The following is a 17,623-nucleotide window of genomic DNA, read 5'->3' on the forward strand; positions in this document are numbered from 1 at the left end:
TGGATTATATGAAAATTTTAATTTCTTTTTACCGACAATGGCTTGCTTTGTCTACAACAAAGATGAAAAGTTAATAAAAGGGCACGATTTAGTATGTATCATGAGTTGTCATTTTAGTCTATAAGTTTATAATTATGAATACTTGTTTAAAGTGATGAATTTTGTTCTTATTCAAATATATTATACTACTAAACTTCTAAACTAACTAAACTTGCAATCAGTATGTTTCAAACTTAGTAAATTTCAAATTTTTGTATGTGTTTTCTAAGGTTGATTTTAAAAATGTCTGTATAGATCTCTACTTTTACCTGTAAAACAAAACATTACAGCATCATTTTGATAATACTGGTTATGAATACTGTTTTTAATTTGGTATCTTCAATTAGAGCTAATATTATAAAAATTGTATTGTGTTTTTTTTAAAGAACTGCATATGGAAAAATTTTCGTGCAAGATTAATAAAATGGAATAAAATTAAAATAAATGGATTCAAATTTTATACAATACTTGAAATTTAATATACACATCATTTTTTCAGAGCTTTAATATAAATTATTTATAATTTGGTGTATTAAAACTTTCAGAAGCTCTGCCATTAAATTCACTGTATAGCAACAAGCGGTAAAATAAATCTTTTAATAACAAATATACTTCTTAAGCCATTATTCTGATCAGTCAGTTTATTTATATTCAAAATATGTCCTAAGCGACTTCACCTTCTACAAAAAAGATCGTGGTATAGATAAAGTTTTATACTTTTTTTCAATAGAGTTTAGAAACGAGCTCCATGAATTGTATTTATAAATTGAATTTAAACTTTTAAACATATGTCAACAGTAACATTAAAGTTTAAAAGTCAAAGTAATTGTAAAATATATATTATTATATATATTAATAGATGCGAAAACAAAACTAACTATTTATAACATTATGGAAAAAAATACACTTGAATTTTAGCGCATAATTATTATCAGCATTCTTCAACTACCATATCTGATGGAACGATTAGTTCATTTTCATTCAATAAAACTTCTTCATGGGGAAGCAAAAAAGTATCTTCCTCTTGTACTTCTTCTTCCCTGGATGCTTCTGGTGGATTGGTCACATCTGGATGAAGTCGCATATGATCTTTCAAAGCAAAAGCTCGACCATACGATGCACCACATATAGCACAGCTAAATTTGAGATTATTAACTTTTTTATGCGTTTGTATATGGGCTCTCGCAGCATATAATGAAGCAAACGGTCTTGAGCACTCTGTACAGCGAAACGGTTTAGTGTGACTATTTTTATGTCCAGCAAGTTGTACTCTTGTTTTAAATGTTTTTGGACAATATGGACATGTATAAGCTCGTTTATCGCCATGTGTCAACAGATGGTGATTATACACAGATGAAGCTTTGAAGCGCTTACCACAATGTTGACATTCGTATGGACGAACACCTGTGTGAGTGCGCATGTGAAGTGTCAAGCAATAAGAAACTCGAAACTTCTTACCACATACCTAGGAAATAATGAAAACTTTAATTGCATGAAGAAAAAACCTTCATTGATTGAAAATAGAAGGATTCATACTTCACATGAATGAGGCTTCTCGCCAGTGTGTATCCTTTCGTGTTTTACTTTTTCATGAGGTCGCATAAACCGTCGGCCGCAATGCTGGCATTGGTATGGCTTGAGATTTTGAAGGTCAGCTTGTTCACTTAATTGTTCAGTAGTTTGTGTGGATACAATAGTTTCGGATTTCAAAGATTCAGTTAATTTACTGCTATCGTTTACACTTAGGTTCATTGACGAAAGGTCTTGGTTTAGCAATTCTGGTGATTGAGACTGATGTTGAAAGTGAAGTTCTGGACTTGTTAAAACATCGTTAGTATTAGAATTACTATTATCCATGTGAACTGCTGCATGCATAATCAAACTTTCTTCAGAATCAAATTTTCTGTTACATACAGTGCAAGTAATTGGCTCGCTTGCATGTAGAGCCATGTGTGCTTCACGATATGATTCGGATAAAGTTGTTCCTGTAACAATACATATCAAAAAATAAAGTTTTGAAAAAAAAAATTAAAGTATTTGTAAACTGAGAACTCACCACATTCCTGACATTGAAAAGTTTCCTCTTCTGCACCTTCAGGAGCGTCAACATGCCTTGTACGTACTGGTTGATGCATTCTTGAATGAAGTCGTAAACTTTTATGGGTGAAAAATTCGGTACCACAAATAGAACAAAGAAAAATTTGTTGGGATGTTAAATCAGTATCATGTGTTTTCAGATGATTTTTTAATGCATTCATGGTAGCAAATGTTTGTTCACAATGTTGACATCGATTTGTTCCTTGTAAACACATGTGAACATGAAATTCGTTTAATTTAGCAAATTGTTCTAAACACTGATTACATCTATACATTTTTGTAGGGGCTACAGTAACACTTTTATCTCGAACCTTTGATAAAAAAGATGAAATTTTAAGTATTAATATTTTAATACCAAGTTTACTAAATACTGAGCATAAGTAATTTTACCTTTACTCCTTCTACATTGGAAAAAAACTTTTCAATCATAGGAGCTTTAGTGCTAGGTAAGTTAACTGGCTGTCTATCCCAAAATTTTTCAATTTGAACGACTTTTCTAGTGTATAATCTACCGTCACTGTCAATACATTCTTCTGTTTGCAATGTATTCATAGTTTGTCTAGATTTTTGTACAGGTTTATTGGCTGCAGAATTGATTTGACTAGGTACTTTAGTATTAGTAACAGGAAGCATTAATTCCTTTTCTAATGTTTCATTCATTTCTAAAACTACTTCTTGTCCATTGTGATATTCATTTATGTGAGTTAGAACGCAAGAAAAACTCATATCACAGGTGCTACAATTATATGTAGTACTTGATTCCTCTTCTTTATTTAAATTTTCATCTTTTATTAATAATAAATCTGTATTATTAATAGCAGGTTCCTCTATTTGTTGCAGACTCATGGGTGAATTATCATTTACATCTACTAACTCATCGGTAATTATTTCAGAAGCTGATTCCTGCATATCATTTGTTGCTAAGTTGTCTATATATATATTTTCATTTTCAGTTGAATCTCTGGAATTGTTTTCAAAAGGATCTGTGAGTGGTTGTTGATTACAAACAATTTTTTCAACAACTTGTATGTCTCCTAAAAAATTATTTGAGATTTCAATAATTTTATCTAAGAAATATTTATAAAATCTTTACCATTTTCGTCTACTTGTAAAGCTCTTCCATCACTTGTCATCATTTGACCAGCTTCATTAACTGTTGCAAGGAAATTGTCATCACTCAAACTTGGGTAACAAGTTGAATTGTACTATAAATTACAAATTAACAATGGTCTCTTTTAAAATATTTTATTGGTAAATATTATTGGTATAATATAATTTTTTTAAACATACCATAATTATATCATTTACATCTTCATTTAAAGTTGAACTTTGATTTTCATGGTTTTCTTCATCTTCAATTGTGGTACTTCCTGGTTCGGTTTGACAAGCATCCAAATGTTGTGTCAACTCTGCTATGGAGTGCATTCTTAATGAACAACCAGGGCAATACAAATTGTCTGTTATACTGAGTAAATGATACTTCAGAGATTCAAAATTATCAAAAGTCTCTCCACAACACAGTGGGCAAGTCAAACTAATGGAACCCATTTTTTCCACTTGATCTTCATAAAATTTCGCACAAATATTTGATGATGAGAAAACGATTTTTCATTTTACATAAACAATTTAGGTAGATATCTCCATGGTAATGAGTATCCAGCTGAGATTTTCCTTTTCTAACCTTAAAAATGATTGGGGTTCTTCTCAGGGTCAAAAAGGTTTGTAAACCAATCACGATGTTACCCAAAACCATGAAATCCGATTTCAGAGGATGTTAAATTGAAATCCAACTTCGTAGGACCGCCAGAACGGATCGGTATAAAAAACCAATACGATTATGAACGAACTTCAGAGGCAAACCGTATAAGTAGTCTGCAGACAACAGTATCACCAATACAAGAATCATGAAGTTGGGCAGCATATAAAGAGGCGCAAAGTAATGGCCATAACAGGAGGCACAGTAATAAATTTTTAAGTTCAAGTTAACTCGATGATGTATAAAAGCTATTTTCAATAAATGATGAGACTGAATTTGATTCTCATTTATTTCAAACGTCCCACAAATAAATTGAATAAATAAATGACAATCGATTGTTTGAAGCAACTTGAACTGAAGCATTCCAAACACTGATTTAAATCGTTTAAAGAAAAGCACATAGAATTAATTGACTTGAATGAATGGAAAAATTTTTATTTTTGAGCATATTGGTATAACATTGTAATTATTAATTTGCATAAATACTACTGCAAAATAGCAGATTGTAGAGCTACAACTCTTTCAATAATAAAATATACATAAAAATAGGAAAAAATTGAGTAGTTACAGAACTTAAAAAATGTTTTCGGGTGTAGCAGTTTTATTTTAAATTGAAAAATCATTTTGCAATATAATATAATATATACAACATATATTAGTTTCATAGTATAATGCTTAAATTTATACTGTAATAATATAATATATTATTTAAATACAGAGAACATTTAATGTTTTCACTTTAAATATGTCAAAATGCTAAAACTAAGAGATATAATTTGTTTTTTGTAAATACTTTATGATTGAGAATAAAAAGATGAAATATATATTATTATTATCTTAAAATTAATATGCAACATATTCATGTTCAGAACCTTCTTCACCATCATCCGCTTCTTCTTCTTCAGCTGCTTGATCTTTTCTTCTTCTAGTATAAGCTCTTTTGCTTGTCACTGGTACTGTATCAGTATCCCCATGTAATAAACTGTTTCTGTATAAAAGTAAAGGCTGCCAGTCTTCACCTCTTGATGATGGCATACCAGCTTGTAAATGCTTGTCCAGAAAATTTAAAACGAGTCGTTTATCTTGCTTTAATAACTTATTTGTAAATTCACTAACAATTTCCAAAAATGATAAATTAGGAGGAGGACCAGTGGGATCAATTTCAATTCCATCTGGTGTAGTGACAGCAAAAAGAATTCCTTGTCTGTGAAGAGCAGTTATGGCTTCTCGATTCTTTACAGCATCCAGACCAAATGATAAAGCAAATCTTTTTGCAAGCTCCTTAATAGCAGTAAACTCTTCGCTATTACGCACAACTTTTTCTTCTTTTTCAGCAATCTCATTATATAATATATTCAAACTTTGTTGCATGGTCAGAGCACAATTAACTTTATTAATGTCTCGAGCTTTACCAATTGTAGTTTTAATTATGTCTCCATAATCATTATAATATTTTACATGGTGTTTAAAAACATCAGCAGCAGCTTTTGTTGGAATCATATTGTAAACAATAAGTTTACAATAGGCTGCAAGGAAATTACGTTTTTTATGTAATTCTTCAATCTTTGAGTGCTCATCGTGATCATCTTCTTCAGCTTCGGCAAAAACACATTGCTGTATGAAACGGTTCAACATTTCTTGCATATTTTGATCTGGATCATATATAAGTTGATGAATAAGTGGGTTTTTGTGACTCATTAATTGGTTGCAAAATATCACAAGCAAATCACAAATGGTGTTATATGCTTCTTCACGGATGATAATGGATACATCATCTTCTGAGTTATCAATAAAATAACTCATGTGATTGATGAATTCATGAAGTCTACTTTTAAGAATAGAACACTTTTCTTCACTGCGATTATCTGATTCAGCATTTTCAATCAGATGGTTCTGAGACCAGAGTATAGAGAAAAAACATGCGCTTATGCAGTACTTCATAGCTTCATCTGGTAATCTACCCCTGGACTCTTTTATATCTCTGAAAAGGGAGTCCCAAATTTCGCAGCTATTCATGTCATGACAACTGTAAAATATAGCGACTTTTTTAAGTGTCTCTGTTATATTAAATAAGTCGTCATCGCTCGGTTGATCACCACCATCAACGATGTAGCGAAAATTGGTAATTGCTTCCCTGTATTTGATAACAATTGCATCAATTAAAGTAGATCGAGCTACATCGCAACGGCGGAATATTGCTGATCCAGGTACACACATGTATTCTAATGTTTTTGCGGCTGTATCCAAAACTTCGGTATTGTGTGAACGATCAACTATGTCATGTATTTTTTTCAAAAGGTAATCAAGATTTTGTTCTTGTCGTGATTTGGTGTAAATATCAAGTTCAAAGTATTGAGGTATAGAGAGTAAATTAGCTAACTTATCAGGATCAGCTCGATATTTCTCTAATAACATTGGTAAAACTTTAATAAAATGTTCAGTTAATCTTTGCTTATCCTCTTGCACTTGTTTAGTCTCTTTAGCTGATAAAATTTTTCTCGTTGGTCCCCTTCCAACAGGAGCTTCACCAGTAGCTGATTGTTTTATGCAACATACCATAATTTCAATTAGTGATGTTTCCTGTTGATTATCTAAAGCCTCTTCCGTATCACCAGGTTCTTCAAGCAGTAGGTCAGTCATACATTCCCAATCCTTCATCATATTATTAGTTTCTATTAAAGAATCCACAAGATAAGCTCCATGTTCATGCAGTTCAGATTCAATGAAAAAAAGAACCAAATCTCGAATAAATGGAGTATTTGGTAAACGCTTCTTTCCTCTTTTTGTTTTCACTTCTTCAGTTTCTTCATTAGAAGTAAAGAAGCGTTCGTTGACAAATTCACCAGCAGCTTGAGCAACAGCTCTGTGAGAAGAATAAACCAGTTCATAAACATGTTCACAATCTTTATCAGTAAGAATTTCACGATGATACTTGTAAATTGAAATAACAAGTTTAACTGCTTGTACAGCAACATCATACTCTTTATCAAGAGTCATAGCAACAATACGATCTTTAAATTTGCTTGTGAAAAGTTCAAGTTTAGTTTTAAGCTCTTCTGATGCATACAGTGGTTGTAAGGCTTGTAGGCATTTCAAACGAACTTCGCCTACTTTATCATGCAATGTCCAACCAATATATTTAAGATATGAGTCATCTAAAAATTGTTGATGAAATTTCTTCATCCAAACACCAATTTCTGCCAAACAAATGGCTCTAATTTCAGGTAAAGTATCTCTGTATCTGTGGACAAACACTGATTTAAACATGTATGTAAGCATATTTTTTATTTCTTCCATATTTTCTTCAAGCTCTTTTCTTTTAGCGAGAAGTGATTCTAATCTACCAGCAGCTTGCTTTTCTCTTGTTTTTAATCTTTCAGCCTCATACTGTCTTTGTGTATTATCAAGATTGATTGATACTGTCAAAGCCACATCAACAAGAGAAGTCATCAATTTCATGGCAGCCAATGTTGCTGTATGTCTAAAAGCTCTGACTTGAGAATCTGATAATCCAGTCAAAAGCGAAATAATGTTATCCATGAGAAACTGTTCGTATATGATAGAATACTGACATTGGCGAACCAAGATTTGAACAAATTCGGAGAAATTTGTTCTAAACTTTTTATACTGTTGACCGCTCATTATAAGAGGATATTCGCCGCTTTCTTCTTCAAATTCCTCAGTCATTCTACGAATTATGTGAACGTGTTCTAAGGTTTGCATTTCAGGGGTAATTATCCCTTTACAGCCACTTGCGCTGATAAAGAATTGCATCAACATAAGAAGAGCATTTTCTTTGTTAGTTTTATATTTTTCAATCCATTCATCGACTATGCCAGTCAATGAACCCTTACTATTACGAACTTCGAAATACAAACTAGCTTCATCTTCAAGATGATGTGTTTGTTGTGGCTGCTGCTGCTGTGGCTGCTGCTGCTGTTGTTGTTGCTGTTGAACGTGAGCAGCAGCACGTCTACCCCGACCGCCGCCTCCACCTCGTCGACTTTTTGTACCGTGATGCGAAGGTGCCGAGGGAATTGTATCTTCGTCAATTTCGCGGTACTTAGGCTGTTGAACGACGCCACCTCTTAGCCGCGCTCTTGTATTCCGGGTTATCCGCATGTTCGGATTATTCAACAAATCATTTTCGCCTGCATTATTCGGATCATCGCCGTAGGCATCATTGAGAATGGAAGTCTCGTACTCCGGAGGAACTGGATCGTCCATCCGGATGCGTTTTCCGCCGTTTCTCCGATGCATCATCTTGATTGACAGTTTGGTCACCCTTGATGAAGATGTTTCGCAAAATTCTAAAATGCTTTCTTTTAATAGATGTTTAAATCAAAGTTGTAATTAAATAAATTAAAAAAAAGTACCTTGTTTTCAAATGCTTAGCATAAAATATTTTGTTTACATCTCCGGATAAGTCATGCGATCACGCAAATTCACACTGTCGTGTTTACACAGAGAGCTCTTTTGATAGCTACTGTAACCTTAAATTTTGATGTTTTGGAGGGACTTGTAATGACTTGATGGCGTTACTCGTTCTGCCAACCACCGCTTCGTCAGCCAGCTTACTATTTGCACTGTGCAGTTTGCAGGTTTATATTACAGAATATACTTTCTTTATGAATTTAGACAGTTGACGTGGTAAATTCTCCCGCGCAATCTTAATAACGGTAAGTCGATAAAGCACTTCAGTTACTCGGAAAAATAGACAAACTGACAGACATAACATTACTCATGATGGCAGTGAAAGAGGTTGCAAGTGAGCACTTGAGCAGTGCACAAAATCCTCAGACTCAGTGAAGTTATCCCAACCTTTTTTAAAAACGTTCGATTCATATGACAATTAATAAAACAAAACTTGACAGTATATAGTAATGATGATAAAATCGAATAGTTTTATTTTTTTAACTAGGAAGTTATTATAAAGAGTGAGCATATCTTATCAATATAATTCTAAATTAAATACCAAATTGATCGGTATTATTCTGCGAATTTATCCGAAAAAGCTTTTGAACTTGCTCCACGTTGTTGTTGTTGGCTTTTTGTCTTCAACACATTCACCATCAAAGCAAATCTGTGCAAATGTTTTTTTTTTTTTGAAAATTTATGTTTCAATTGACTGGAGCATGTTGCATGAAAAACTATAGTCGTTCTCTAATTTTTACCCGTTTTTTTCCACACGGTGTACCGTCCACTGGAGGGAATGTCATATTTTGCATTTTTCCTGGAGTAGCGGAAAACTCACAGCTTAAGTGCGAGCATACGTTCTCCATGGCCTGGATGAATTTACGATAATTAATTTCGTTTTTAATTTCGTTCGAACCATTGCATAGACAAATGAAAGAGATATCGAAGCCAGATAAAAAGTACAAGAAATCAGGCGTCGATATTCCCTTCAATAATGTGTAGACTTTACTTCATTTGATTTCCAAATATTCGTAGGGCTTTTATCATTTTGTCGCATGAAAAAGTAGCATTGATTGTTACGAGAAAAAAATCTGCCTGGCAAATGTTCCCAATTTTTCCCTTTATTAGGTTCGTACACCGCATGCTCGTTATCGATGCAATATCCGTCGAAACAAGCCTATTTTGAAACGTAAGAGGTTGGTTAAAGTTAAAACGAGATATTTTAATATTGTTAATAATCGTACCTTTCCTTTGCCACAGTAGGTACCGTCGACTGGAGGATAGGTAAAGCGAGTTGTACCGAAATTAACAGTATCACCCTTTTCATTAATAACTTTTATGCAACGTAAAAATGAACAATCGTGCTCGTATTTCTAAAAAAATGTAAAAAATTAAATGAACTAAACGTAATAGGCATGCTATAGATTTACCAAAAAAGCATAGGTACTCGCCTTGAATGCGTGCAAATTAGAACTTTTTTCTTGGCATTGTTCTTCCCGGCTGTAAACTTTATCCGGAAACTTAAGTTCTGGAGCACTTAGGTCTGGAACGCAAGCTCCGGCATAACAAATCTGCACAGCAATATAAATGAAAATGAATTCTTGTATGAGAAATTTTTTCTTTAACAAAAAGCTTACCTGACGTGGTCCACAAAAAGAACCATCCTCAAGTGGATAAGGCAATTTTATATTTTCCTCTCCGTCAGTGCATATTAGGTTTTTACAGTCAGCGGCAGATTCTATATCCTTGAAGGAAAAATACGAATATGAAACCGATCGTTTTAAAATCCATTATTGTCTATCCATCCTGTATTCTAGCTAAATAAGTAATCAAAAAATACAGATTGTATATGGCGACATTTTTACCCCGCTCTCCGAATAATAACTTTTGTTTGCAAATTGACATTGACGATTTCGAGTGAAGATTTTGCCTGGTAATTCGCTTGAATCCGTGATATCGGCCGGGTCTAATTCCGCCTGATTCGAATTCACATCAAAAATACATTCTCCACCAAAGCATGACTGTAGAAAAAAAAAACTATGTAAATATTATTCAGTAACTCGGATTGTAGGTATAATGTTTTATTATCAGAGTCAAATTTACTTTTCCTTCGCCGCAGTATGTGCCATCTAGTGGAATTACGTGTCTGTACATTATGATATCTGGATAATATTTAATACAAGTTAAATTCATACAATTTGACTGCGAACTCTGAAATTTCATTATTATTCGAATGAATTAAAAATTTTATTCTAAGATTACATTTACAATAAGTGATAAAACCAAATATTAATGTTACCTTTTCTGCAAAAAATTTTTTATCGTCAGTATAGCGAAGGCATTGCTTATTGCGACTCACCACGTGTCCTGGGTAAATGCTGGGGAAAAGTTTACCGGGATTCGGTTTATGTCTGACGCACGCCGATCGCGATGGATCACTTTAAAATATCGGTTTATTAAATTTTTCTTTAGTTTGTAATTTAAAATTTAATTTTGGTTAATATATTCCTAACAATTTGAATTTCATATTTACTTGAAAAATTTTTGCATGGCGACGATGCTGCAGTTTGACCAATAAAAAAAATTCGTATTTTTCCTCTTGTAGCTCATTATGTATCCATCGTTCCAATCGCAATTCTCTCCACTTGCCTCTTCAGCTTCAGGCCCGTCGTGATGCACATCGAATCTAAAATATTATGAATTTTTTATAATCAAGTAAATAAAGTAATAAAGAATTACATCAGTAAAAGAACGAACGTATGAGCTAATTCGTGTGCTGCATTGTGTATACCGGTGCCTAGTCCAGCGTCCACCAAGACAGCTGCGTTGAGTCCTCGGAAACAAGTTCCAGCAATTTGAGCTATTCCTGCACAAATCAATATTTACGATAGAAAAATCCGTTTTTATACTCCTTAATAGATTTTCAATACATAAATCGGCAAGATATCTGCGTATACCTTTGATCTCCGAAAGTGGATCGATATATGTCGAATCTGTTAAATTGCGACTGAAAAATAAAAGTGTCGAATGATCGAGCCAAAATCGACTTCAAAAAGAGCATCAAAATATATCCTTGTTACATACTTTGTTAGTCCGACGATAACATCGTAATTTTCATGTGGTATGTCTGTCATATGTTTGAAGTAACGGCCAATGGACTCAACCGTTTCTTCAGTCAGAATTGTTCCACTATGACGATGATTTTCGATCATATAATAAACTGCTTTGGGTTCCTTTTGAAATAAATTATTCCCAAAATAATAAAGTGAAATAAATCTTTAATTTATGAAAAAAGTTAGAAACTTTAATTTACCTTGGGTAAAATAAATCCGGCCACATTCAATCTTACTTCTGGATCAAACATACTTCTGAATTTCAAATCTACTCCATTCCAAAAAGCTATCATATACTTGGCTAATTCGTTGACATCGTCATGAAATAATCTGAAGGCATTTCATGATTATTTTTTAAAATTAAAACATGTTGAATTTTTTGAGTATAAGATTGGTTGTATTTTCTGCACTTACTGGTAGTACTCATAATCCAGAGTTACTAAGATTTTTGGATACACTGTATTATCGATTATTGGAGGTATATCAGAGTGACGTTTTATGCGCCCTTGAGTGTGCACTCCGAAGTAATTTTGAATAGCTGTGTAACGTAACATACATTGTGTTTTTTTTTATAATTAGGCTTATTATTTCAACATTGTTTTGATGACATTATGAAAAACGAACCTGAAGAAGATTTAAAACTTTTATACTGCTTTGGCTTATATGTGTAATTTGATTTTATGGCAACGTGATAAGTTAAAGGTGAACGGGTTGAATGTAACACTGACTTGAAATTAGGTTCAAATTTTTTTTTATATTCAATAACTTTCTCATGAACCCGACTAGGTAAAGATCGTAAGTGAATACCATCTTCAATTATGCCGTTCTGATGGAAAAAATATTTCAAATTTAATCCAAAATATTTTATGTCAAAGATCCATATTATATACTCACAATGTGAAGTCGATTGTCTTCTTGGCCTTTGTGCGTAATAATTGATGATCGCTCATGAACATCGTGGTAAAGTTTCAAATCTTTTGGTAAAGGCTAAGCAAGTGAAAAAATTAATTTTAATTGGTTTAACGAACTATTTTCCAGTCGCATTACATACAAATTTCATTTTTTCGTAAATTATCGCCGATTCGTTTTTTGGTGAAATTCTGGCAATGTAAATGGGGGTTTCAGATCCAATGAGTACACCATCATTTTTTTGTAATTGCAATGTATAATTTCTTTTAAATGCCTTAAAATTCATGGATTTTGCTGATTTTTTTTCATTGCCATCAAGAGTATGGTAGACAGGAACTACTTCGTACTCTAAATTAGGTACTGTTAAATTGAAAACATGATTTAAAATTTAATTTTGTCCAAAATTATCAGAATAAATTTTTCACATTTTACCATTATTATGATCCACACCAAAAACTGATTTAATTTCTTTTTTTGTCATATACTCGTGAATCTTGAGATCATAAAACATACATTATTCGGAATCAATGACATTTTTTGTAAGCTCTTTTTTTACCTTGTCTGCTTTTGTAATGAGAATAAGAAAGCACAATAAATATAAAGTACTCCAAATCATCTTGATTATCTTAATTAATGGATAAATTTGTAATTGACGTGTGAAATAGGAACTTCTATAACCATTCTTAAGGCTACGTAGTTTTTAAAATATATTATCCAATTTAAACACTTTAAAAAAATGAAAATATCGTTAAAGCTTTTATGATGAATATAAATTTCAAAAGATCGTGTATGACGTCTTTGAACTTATATTATGTAGATAAAAATGATAATTTCGAAAAAATGAGTGTCGACAAGTTGAAAAATTGTTTTTTCGTTTCAATTATATCCAAACTTGTTTTTGAACAAATATTTTTAGTCAAAATGAATTATAAAAAAGAGTAAATTCGTATATTTAAATAATTTAATAATCAAATTAATAAAATAATAATTAATGAGCGATTTTATTACAAAGTTATGATGAGTTGATAAAATATTAATGTACATTAAATATTGAGTGCATTAAATATTAAGGTGCAATGAAAAACGCAATGGCTAAGATCATTTAAAAATTGTAACTCTGTATATAGTTAATTAATGAAATTTTTTATTTAACAGTATATTTTTCAATATTTACATTTGTTGCAACATAAATCGTAGTTTATTATCACATTATCCACATCCTAGTCAAGTATATCACACTAATTAATGAATAAATTAACACCCGAGTAACAAAGAACTCAGTTTGTTACTCAAATTGTTTACAGTTAAATTATTCATTCCGCATGTTCATGTTGTGCATTGCTTTCTCGCCATGTATGTTGTACTTGTTCAATGAATTGTCTCCACCATTGACTTTGCATTGTATAATAAATTATGCAAGCTACGATGAATACACAAGAGAGAACCAAACAGTAATCAGTGTCTGTTGATACTGTACTAGAAAGAGGTCCACTAAAATCTGCTGATGTCACATACAATGATTCATTTGGCTGTAAATTTGTTGATGTTGATATGAATGTGGAAAAAGTTGCCAAAGTATACTCAGTGAGATTGAACTTTGCAACTGGCTTTGAATTATGAAGAAGCATTAATGTAGGAACACCCACTATTCCATACTGCGTATTATATCTGAAAGGCAAATACGTTTATTTGTGCATTGATACATTTTTTGCAAATAAAATATATCGACGGTCCCCACGAAGAGTAACACGTTTGTGTGTTAATTCAAATAGAAATGTGTTACTCTTCGTGGGGACCGTCGATATCTTCAAGACAATTATTTCAACTAGTATTCTCATCAAATTGTTAGTTTCAACTAAAATTAAAATTAAAAGTTGAATAATTTATCAAAATATTTGTCTCTTCTTACATGAATTAACTTACTGTTGGTGTTTTATGGCATCAATGGCTACAGTTTTTAGGTGAGGATAAAATCTTGATATTGCATTGAAATGAGGAGCTGCATGGCTACTAAAGACACACCATGGAGCATAAAAAAATACTAACAAACATTTACCAGGTAAAGCTTTTTCTTCTTTATTATTTCTAGTTTTATTAGAAGGTCCACTTTCAATGAGTAGTTCTAAAAACCTTGTATAATTAACAATCTAAAAATTAAAAAAATATGACAATGAAAAATTTATTATAACAACACATTTTTTAACAAGATTTTTACCTCAACTGGTCCGTAAGAGTTGTCTGTCACACAATTAACTTTAGTTAAATTCACAGCATTAGGGTCAATTATTGTAACATTACTTTTTTCAACAGAAGTTTTAGAACTAGATTCAAGAAATCCTAGAAATTCAGTAAAAGGTACAGAAGATTCAGTATTTTTTTCATCAGAATATTCACTGTCTTCTTCAACAGGAAGGTCATTTTCTTCAAGAAGAATATCTGTTTTTTTTGCATTTAATAAAATAATTTTATAAACACTTTTTTATAGAATGAATCATGGACTTTTTTTTATTGAGAATTTCACCCAATGTTTGTTGGTTCTTTGCTTTGAATCATTAAATTAATAAATATATATTATTCTTGTAGTTGGAACAATGAATGATATCTTTAGAAAAATAAGATTAATTTGTCCATTACAATATGTTATAGTTTTAATATTAAATAATAGGGATACCCAACTCAAAAAATATTCCAAGTACAACAATATGAATGAATTATCAGAAAATTACATTAATTTTTTAGGAGCTGAAGTTATACATTCCAATTCAAACAAAGAGAGTGTTTGATCTACCATAAGTAAATTGTCTTAAAAAAATGTTACCTAATTTTCCCACATTTTCTGTACTCTTCGTACCATCGTCTATTGAATTTACAGCATTATCTTCATCTACACCTTTTCCTGTATTAGGGATGTTTTCATCCACATTTACAGAAGTTTTTTGCTCTCCAAAACTTAACGTCAAGTGTAGAACTGTAAAAATAGTCGTTACAATTTACTAATAGGAATAAACGAACTCAACGATTTTTTACGTTTTTATCGAAAAATCTTACCTAAAATGGTAGTCACAATATAGATTTTCTTTGATAATATATGCATTTTTGCACATAACCTGTAAGCTGGTTACTAATAACTTGCGAAAGTTGAAATACGTATCGCGATTCAACGAATATCGGTTAATACTGATTCAGATTCCATACGTTCGTATATTTGACTTGTACTGGAAAAACGTTATTTAGGATAGAATGGAATCATTGTGTATTATACGAGGATAATATTTACTTTGACTGTTCTATGTATTGTATATTTACATCACTCGGAAACTTCTGACGTAAAGCAATGAGTATGAGGTAACCCGTAAAACTGACAGTCGTAGATGGGGGATGCCCGATCCCTTCGTATTCTGATACAGATGATGCGCTATTAATTGAAGACTTGAGCGAGTCTAAAGTTTTAATTAGTATTTTAATTTTTAATAGTTTTTTTAGCAGTAGGTAAAAAAATTATTTTTGCTAATAATTTGAGAATTAAAATTAGAAGACGAACTTATACTTTCGTTTGAAATTTTTTTTTTAAATAAATATCGGAAATAAGTTATCGGATAAAACATAATTTTTTTGTATTGTTTTTATAAAATTGTTTACAGTAAATTTTGTTTTTCTATAATTACATAGTAATCTCTATAATTCATTATAAATGAATACTTTTTGATTAAAAATATAACTTTCTTTGTGTATAAATATATAAATGTATATATAATATCTTTACATTATATGTATATAAATATCTTTACATTATAACTTTCAAGCATTAAACAAGAATAAATTTCAATAAAATAATTTCTAAATAATATTAAATCTCATATCTTCAGTAATTGTACTTAGCAGGCATTTCTTCAGGCTTATTGTGAAGTACTGCTAGAACATTTTTTGCAGATATGACACACATTTCGGCGCGAGTTTCTATTGATGCACTTCCCAAATGAGGTGTGATAACTAAGGACATAAAATATATTTTAGAAAAGGGGTCAACATTTTGTCATATTGAAATAAAAATTATAAAATACGTACCACAGTTATCTAGTTTTAACAATTCACTATCCAGAGGTATTGGCTCAGGTGTCATTACATCTAATCCAGCAGCTCTAATTTTATTGTTTTTTAAAGCTTCAATTAAAGATGGTTGATGAACAACTTCTCCTCTGCTTACATTTATAAAAATAGCAGTATTTTTCATTTTTTCGAATGTTTCTTTTCTAAATAATTCTTTTGTTTCTGGCACCAAAGCTGTTGTTACAATTACAAAATCACTTGTTCTTAACAAAGTGTCTAGATCGACATGCACAGCACCTATGGCAGTTGCTGCTGGTTTTTCAGTACGACTAGTGTACAGAATTTTTGCTACACCAAAACCCTTCAAATATTCTGCTACTCTTAGTCCTATTCTGCCTAAACCGACAATACCAATATTTGAACCAGAAAGTTTTCCACCTGTCATCCAAGTTGGGGACCAAGATACCCATTCTCCTCTGAAAATACAAATTATAGCTGAGATATATAACTAGAATAAAATAGAAACAATAAGAATGTAATTATGCTTCTTACTTATAAATGGCTCTATTAGCTTCAATGAGTCTTCGAGAAGTAGCTAACAGAAGAGCCATGGTTAATTCAGCAGTAGCATCTGTTAAAACACCTGGTGTGTAGCCAATTGGGATATTTCTTGATTTGATTGCTTTCAAATCCAAGTGATCAACTCCAACAGACATGGTTGCTATAACTTTAAGCTTTGAACCAGCAGCATTTAAAACTTCATCGTCGATTTTGTCAGTCAACAAACATAGTACTCCATCCACATTTTTGATTCTGGCCATCAATTCCGATTTAGGTATTGGATTCGTTTTCTCCCAAATGTCAACATCACATCTAAATAAATAAAAATACATATTAATCGTAATGACTTGAAAATATTCAAGAACTTTCATACTTGAAATGTACTCACTCGTCTTGTAACAATTTCAATCCGGCTTCGGGCAAGCCGGCTCGAGTAACGAACACCTTGGGACGAGTCATGCTGTGGTGTGCGATATTGGACAACTGGCAGCTTGTAAGCTTCAAATAATCCGTTACAATGCAATTTATAGTGTTTCGCTGCAGTCGAACAGCTCCAACGAGGACCTTGGTAAGCATGCTAGTATTTATGAATTTTAAATAGGCAATATACGTGTATGCGTGTTGTATTTACAGCTGCCCGTCTGTGTTGCAGCAGACGATAAGAAACCACAAAACCGTAAAACAC

General features: G+C 31.9%; 5 protein-coding genes across 7 annotated transcripts; all 5 read right to left on the bottom strand.

The window, feature by feature from the left end:
* Nucleotides 1-651: 651 nt before the first annotated feature.
* Nucleotides 652-3,942, bottom strand: LOC106657326 (zinc finger protein 774-like). The gene is made up of 7 exons (XM_014378769.2): nucleotides 3,818-3,942; nucleotides 3,427-3,698; nucleotides 3,230-3,341; nucleotides 2,527-3,170; nucleotides 2,096-2,447; nucleotides 1,576-2,024; nucleotides 652-1,504 (listed from the first exon to the last, which is right to left on the bottom strand). The coding sequence occupies exons 2-7, from the start codon at nucleotides 3,682-3,684 to the stop codon at nucleotides 971-973; spliced, it is 2,349 nt and encodes a 782-aa protein (XP_014234255.1). The 5' UTR covers nucleotides 3,685-3,698; nucleotides 3,818-3,942; the 3' UTR covers nucleotides 652-970.
* Nucleotides 3,943-4,475: 533 nt separating this feature from the next.
* On the bottom strand, nucleotides 4,476-8,631 carry LOC106657327 (cohesin subunit SA-2). 2 transcript variants are annotated; one of them, XM_014378770.2, is made up of 2 exons: nucleotides 8,269-8,631; nucleotides 4,476-8,202 (listed from the first exon to the last, which is right to left on the bottom strand). In XM_014378770.2, exon 2 carries the CDS (start codon nucleotides 8,153-8,155, stop codon nucleotides 4,736-4,738), a length of 3,420 nt encoding a protein of 1,139 aa, XP_014234256.1. In that variant the 5' UTR covers nucleotides 8,156-8,202; nucleotides 8,269-8,631; the 3' UTR covers nucleotides 4,476-4,735. The 2 variants fall into 2 exon arrangements, with proteins under 2 accessions (XP_014234256.1, XP_014234258.1); XM_014378772.2 differs by having other exon boundaries at nucleotides 4,476-8,214.
* Nucleotides 8,632-8,894: 263 nt separating this feature from the next.
* LOC111694187 lies at nucleotides 8,895-12,911 on the bottom strand. Its single transcript, XM_023461283.1, has 20 exons — nucleotides 12,887-12,911; nucleotides 12,763-12,823; nucleotides 12,473-12,690; nucleotides 12,316-12,408; nucleotides 12,046-12,247; nucleotides 11,836-11,959; nucleotides 11,622-11,751; nucleotides 11,393-11,541; nucleotides 11,266-11,315; nucleotides 11,066-11,174; nucleotides 10,842-10,994; nucleotides 10,608-10,746; nucleotides 10,412-10,519; nucleotides 10,174-10,329; nucleotides 9,946-10,053; nucleotides 9,739-9,879; nucleotides 9,553-9,681; nucleotides 9,318-9,485; nucleotides 9,067-9,177; nucleotides 8,895-8,975 (listed from the first exon to the last, which is right to left on the bottom strand). The coding sequence occupies exons 2-20, from the start codon at nucleotides 12,809-12,811 to the stop codon at nucleotides 8,895-8,897; spliced, it is 2,418 nt and encodes an 805-aa protein (XP_023317051.1). The 5' UTR covers nucleotides 12,812-12,823; nucleotides 12,887-12,911.
* A 543-nt stretch (nucleotides 12,912-13,454) lies between these two features.
* Nucleotides 13,455-15,698, bottom strand: LOC106657343 (thioredoxin domain-containing protein 15). Of its 2 annotated transcripts, XM_014378794.2 has the most exons (6): nucleotides 15,608-15,698; nucleotides 15,379-15,545; nucleotides 15,149-15,298; nucleotides 14,546-14,766; nucleotides 14,254-14,477; nucleotides 13,455-13,998 (listed from the first exon to the last, which is right to left on the bottom strand). In XM_014378794.2, exons 2-6 carry the CDS (start codon nucleotides 15,422-15,424, stop codon nucleotides 13,644-13,646), a joined length of 996 nt encoding a protein of 331 aa, XP_014234280.1. In that variant the 5' UTR covers nucleotides 15,425-15,545; nucleotides 15,608-15,698; the 3' UTR covers nucleotides 13,455-13,643. The 2 variants fall into 2 exon arrangements, with proteins under 2 accessions (XP_014234280.1, XP_014234279.1); XM_014378793.2 differs by having other exon boundaries at nucleotides 15,379-15,645.
* A 361-nt stretch (nucleotides 15,699-16,059) lies between these two features.
* Nucleotides 16,060-17,599, bottom strand: LOC106657316 (glyoxylate reductase/hydroxypyruvate reductase). Its single transcript, XM_023461242.1, has 4 exons — nucleotides 17,327-17,599; nucleotides 16,930-17,250; nucleotides 16,396-16,853; nucleotides 16,060-16,320 (listed from the first exon to the last, which is right to left on the bottom strand). The coding sequence occupies exons 1-4, from the start codon at nucleotides 17,512-17,514 to the stop codon at nucleotides 16,193-16,195; spliced, it is 1,095 nt and encodes a 364-aa protein (XP_023317010.1). The 5' UTR covers nucleotides 17,515-17,599; the 3' UTR covers nucleotides 16,060-16,192.
* Between the last annotated feature and the right edge of the window lie 24 nt (nucleotides 17,600-17,623).

This window comes from Trichogramma pretiosum, unplaced genomic scaffold (assembly GCF_000599845.2).
Source record: "Trichogramma pretiosum strain Unisexual culture from Peru unplaced genomic scaffold, Tpre_2.0 scaffold15, whole genome shotgun sequence".
Lineage (NCBI taxonomy): Eukaryota > Metazoa > Arthropoda > Insecta > Hymenoptera > Trichogrammatidae > Trichogramma > Trichogramma pretiosum.

What these genes read in the sequence shown, in the direction of transcription:
- LOC106657327 (XM_014378770.2), bottom strand. Translation starts at nt 8,155, where the DNA reads ATGATGCATCGGAGAAACGGCGGAAAACGCATCCGGATGGACGATCCA.
- LOC106657326 (XM_014378769.2), bottom strand. Translation starts at nt 3,684, where the DNA reads ATGGGTTCCATTAGTTTGACTTGCCCACTGTGTTGTGGAGAGACTTTT. An exon ending in CCAATGTAGAAGGAGTAAAG is followed by an intron (nt 2,448 to 2,526) that starts GTAAAATTACTT and finishes TTTTTATCAAAG; the next exon opens with GTTCGAGATAAAAGTGTTAC. An exon ending in AGAAGCCTCATTCATGTGAA is followed by an intron (nt 1,505 to 1,575) that starts GTATGAATCCTT and finishes ATTATTTCCTAG; the next exon opens with GTATGTGGTAAGAAGTTTCG.
- LOC106657316 (XM_023461242.1), bottom strand. Translation starts at nt 17,514, where the DNA reads ATGCTTACCAAGGTCCTCGTTGGAGCTGTTCGACTGCAGCGAAACACT. An exon ending in TTGAAATTGTTACAAGACGA is followed by an intron (nt 17,251 to 17,326) that starts GTGAGTACATTT and finishes TTATTTATTTAG; the next exon opens with ATGTGATGTTGACATTTGGG. An exon ending in GTTAAAACTAGATAACTGTG is followed by an intron (nt 16,321 to 16,395) that starts GTACGTATTTTA and finishes TTATGTCCTTAG; the next exon opens with TTATCACACCTCATTTGGGA.
- LOC111694187 (XM_023461283.1), bottom strand. Translation starts at nt 12,811, where the DNA reads ATGACAAAAAAAGAAATTAAATCAGTTTTTGGTGTGGATCATAATAAT. An exon ending in TTTACGAAAAAATGAAATTT is followed by an intron (nt 12,409 to 12,472) that starts GTATGTAATGCG and finishes TCACTTGCTTAG; the next exon opens with CCTTTACCAAAAGATTTGAA. An exon ending in CTTTTTGTGGACCACGTCAG is followed by an intron (nt 9,880 to 9,945) that starts GTAAGCTTTTTG and finishes ATTGCTGTGCAG; the next exon opens with ATTTGTTATGCCGGAGCTTG.
- LOC106657343 (XM_014378794.2), bottom strand. Translation starts at nt 15,424, where the DNA reads ATGCATATATTATCAAAGAAAATCTATATTGTGACTACCATTTTAG. An exon ending in AGAAAATGTGGGAAAATTAG is followed by an intron (nt 14,767 to 15,148) that starts GTAACATTTTTT and finishes CAAAAAAAACAG; the next exon opens with ATATTCTTCTTGAAGAAAAT. An exon ending in GATGCCATAAAACACCAACA is followed by an intron (nt 13,999 to 14,253) that starts GTAAGTTAATTC and finishes TTTGCCTTTCAG; the next exon opens with ATATAATACGCAGTATGGAA.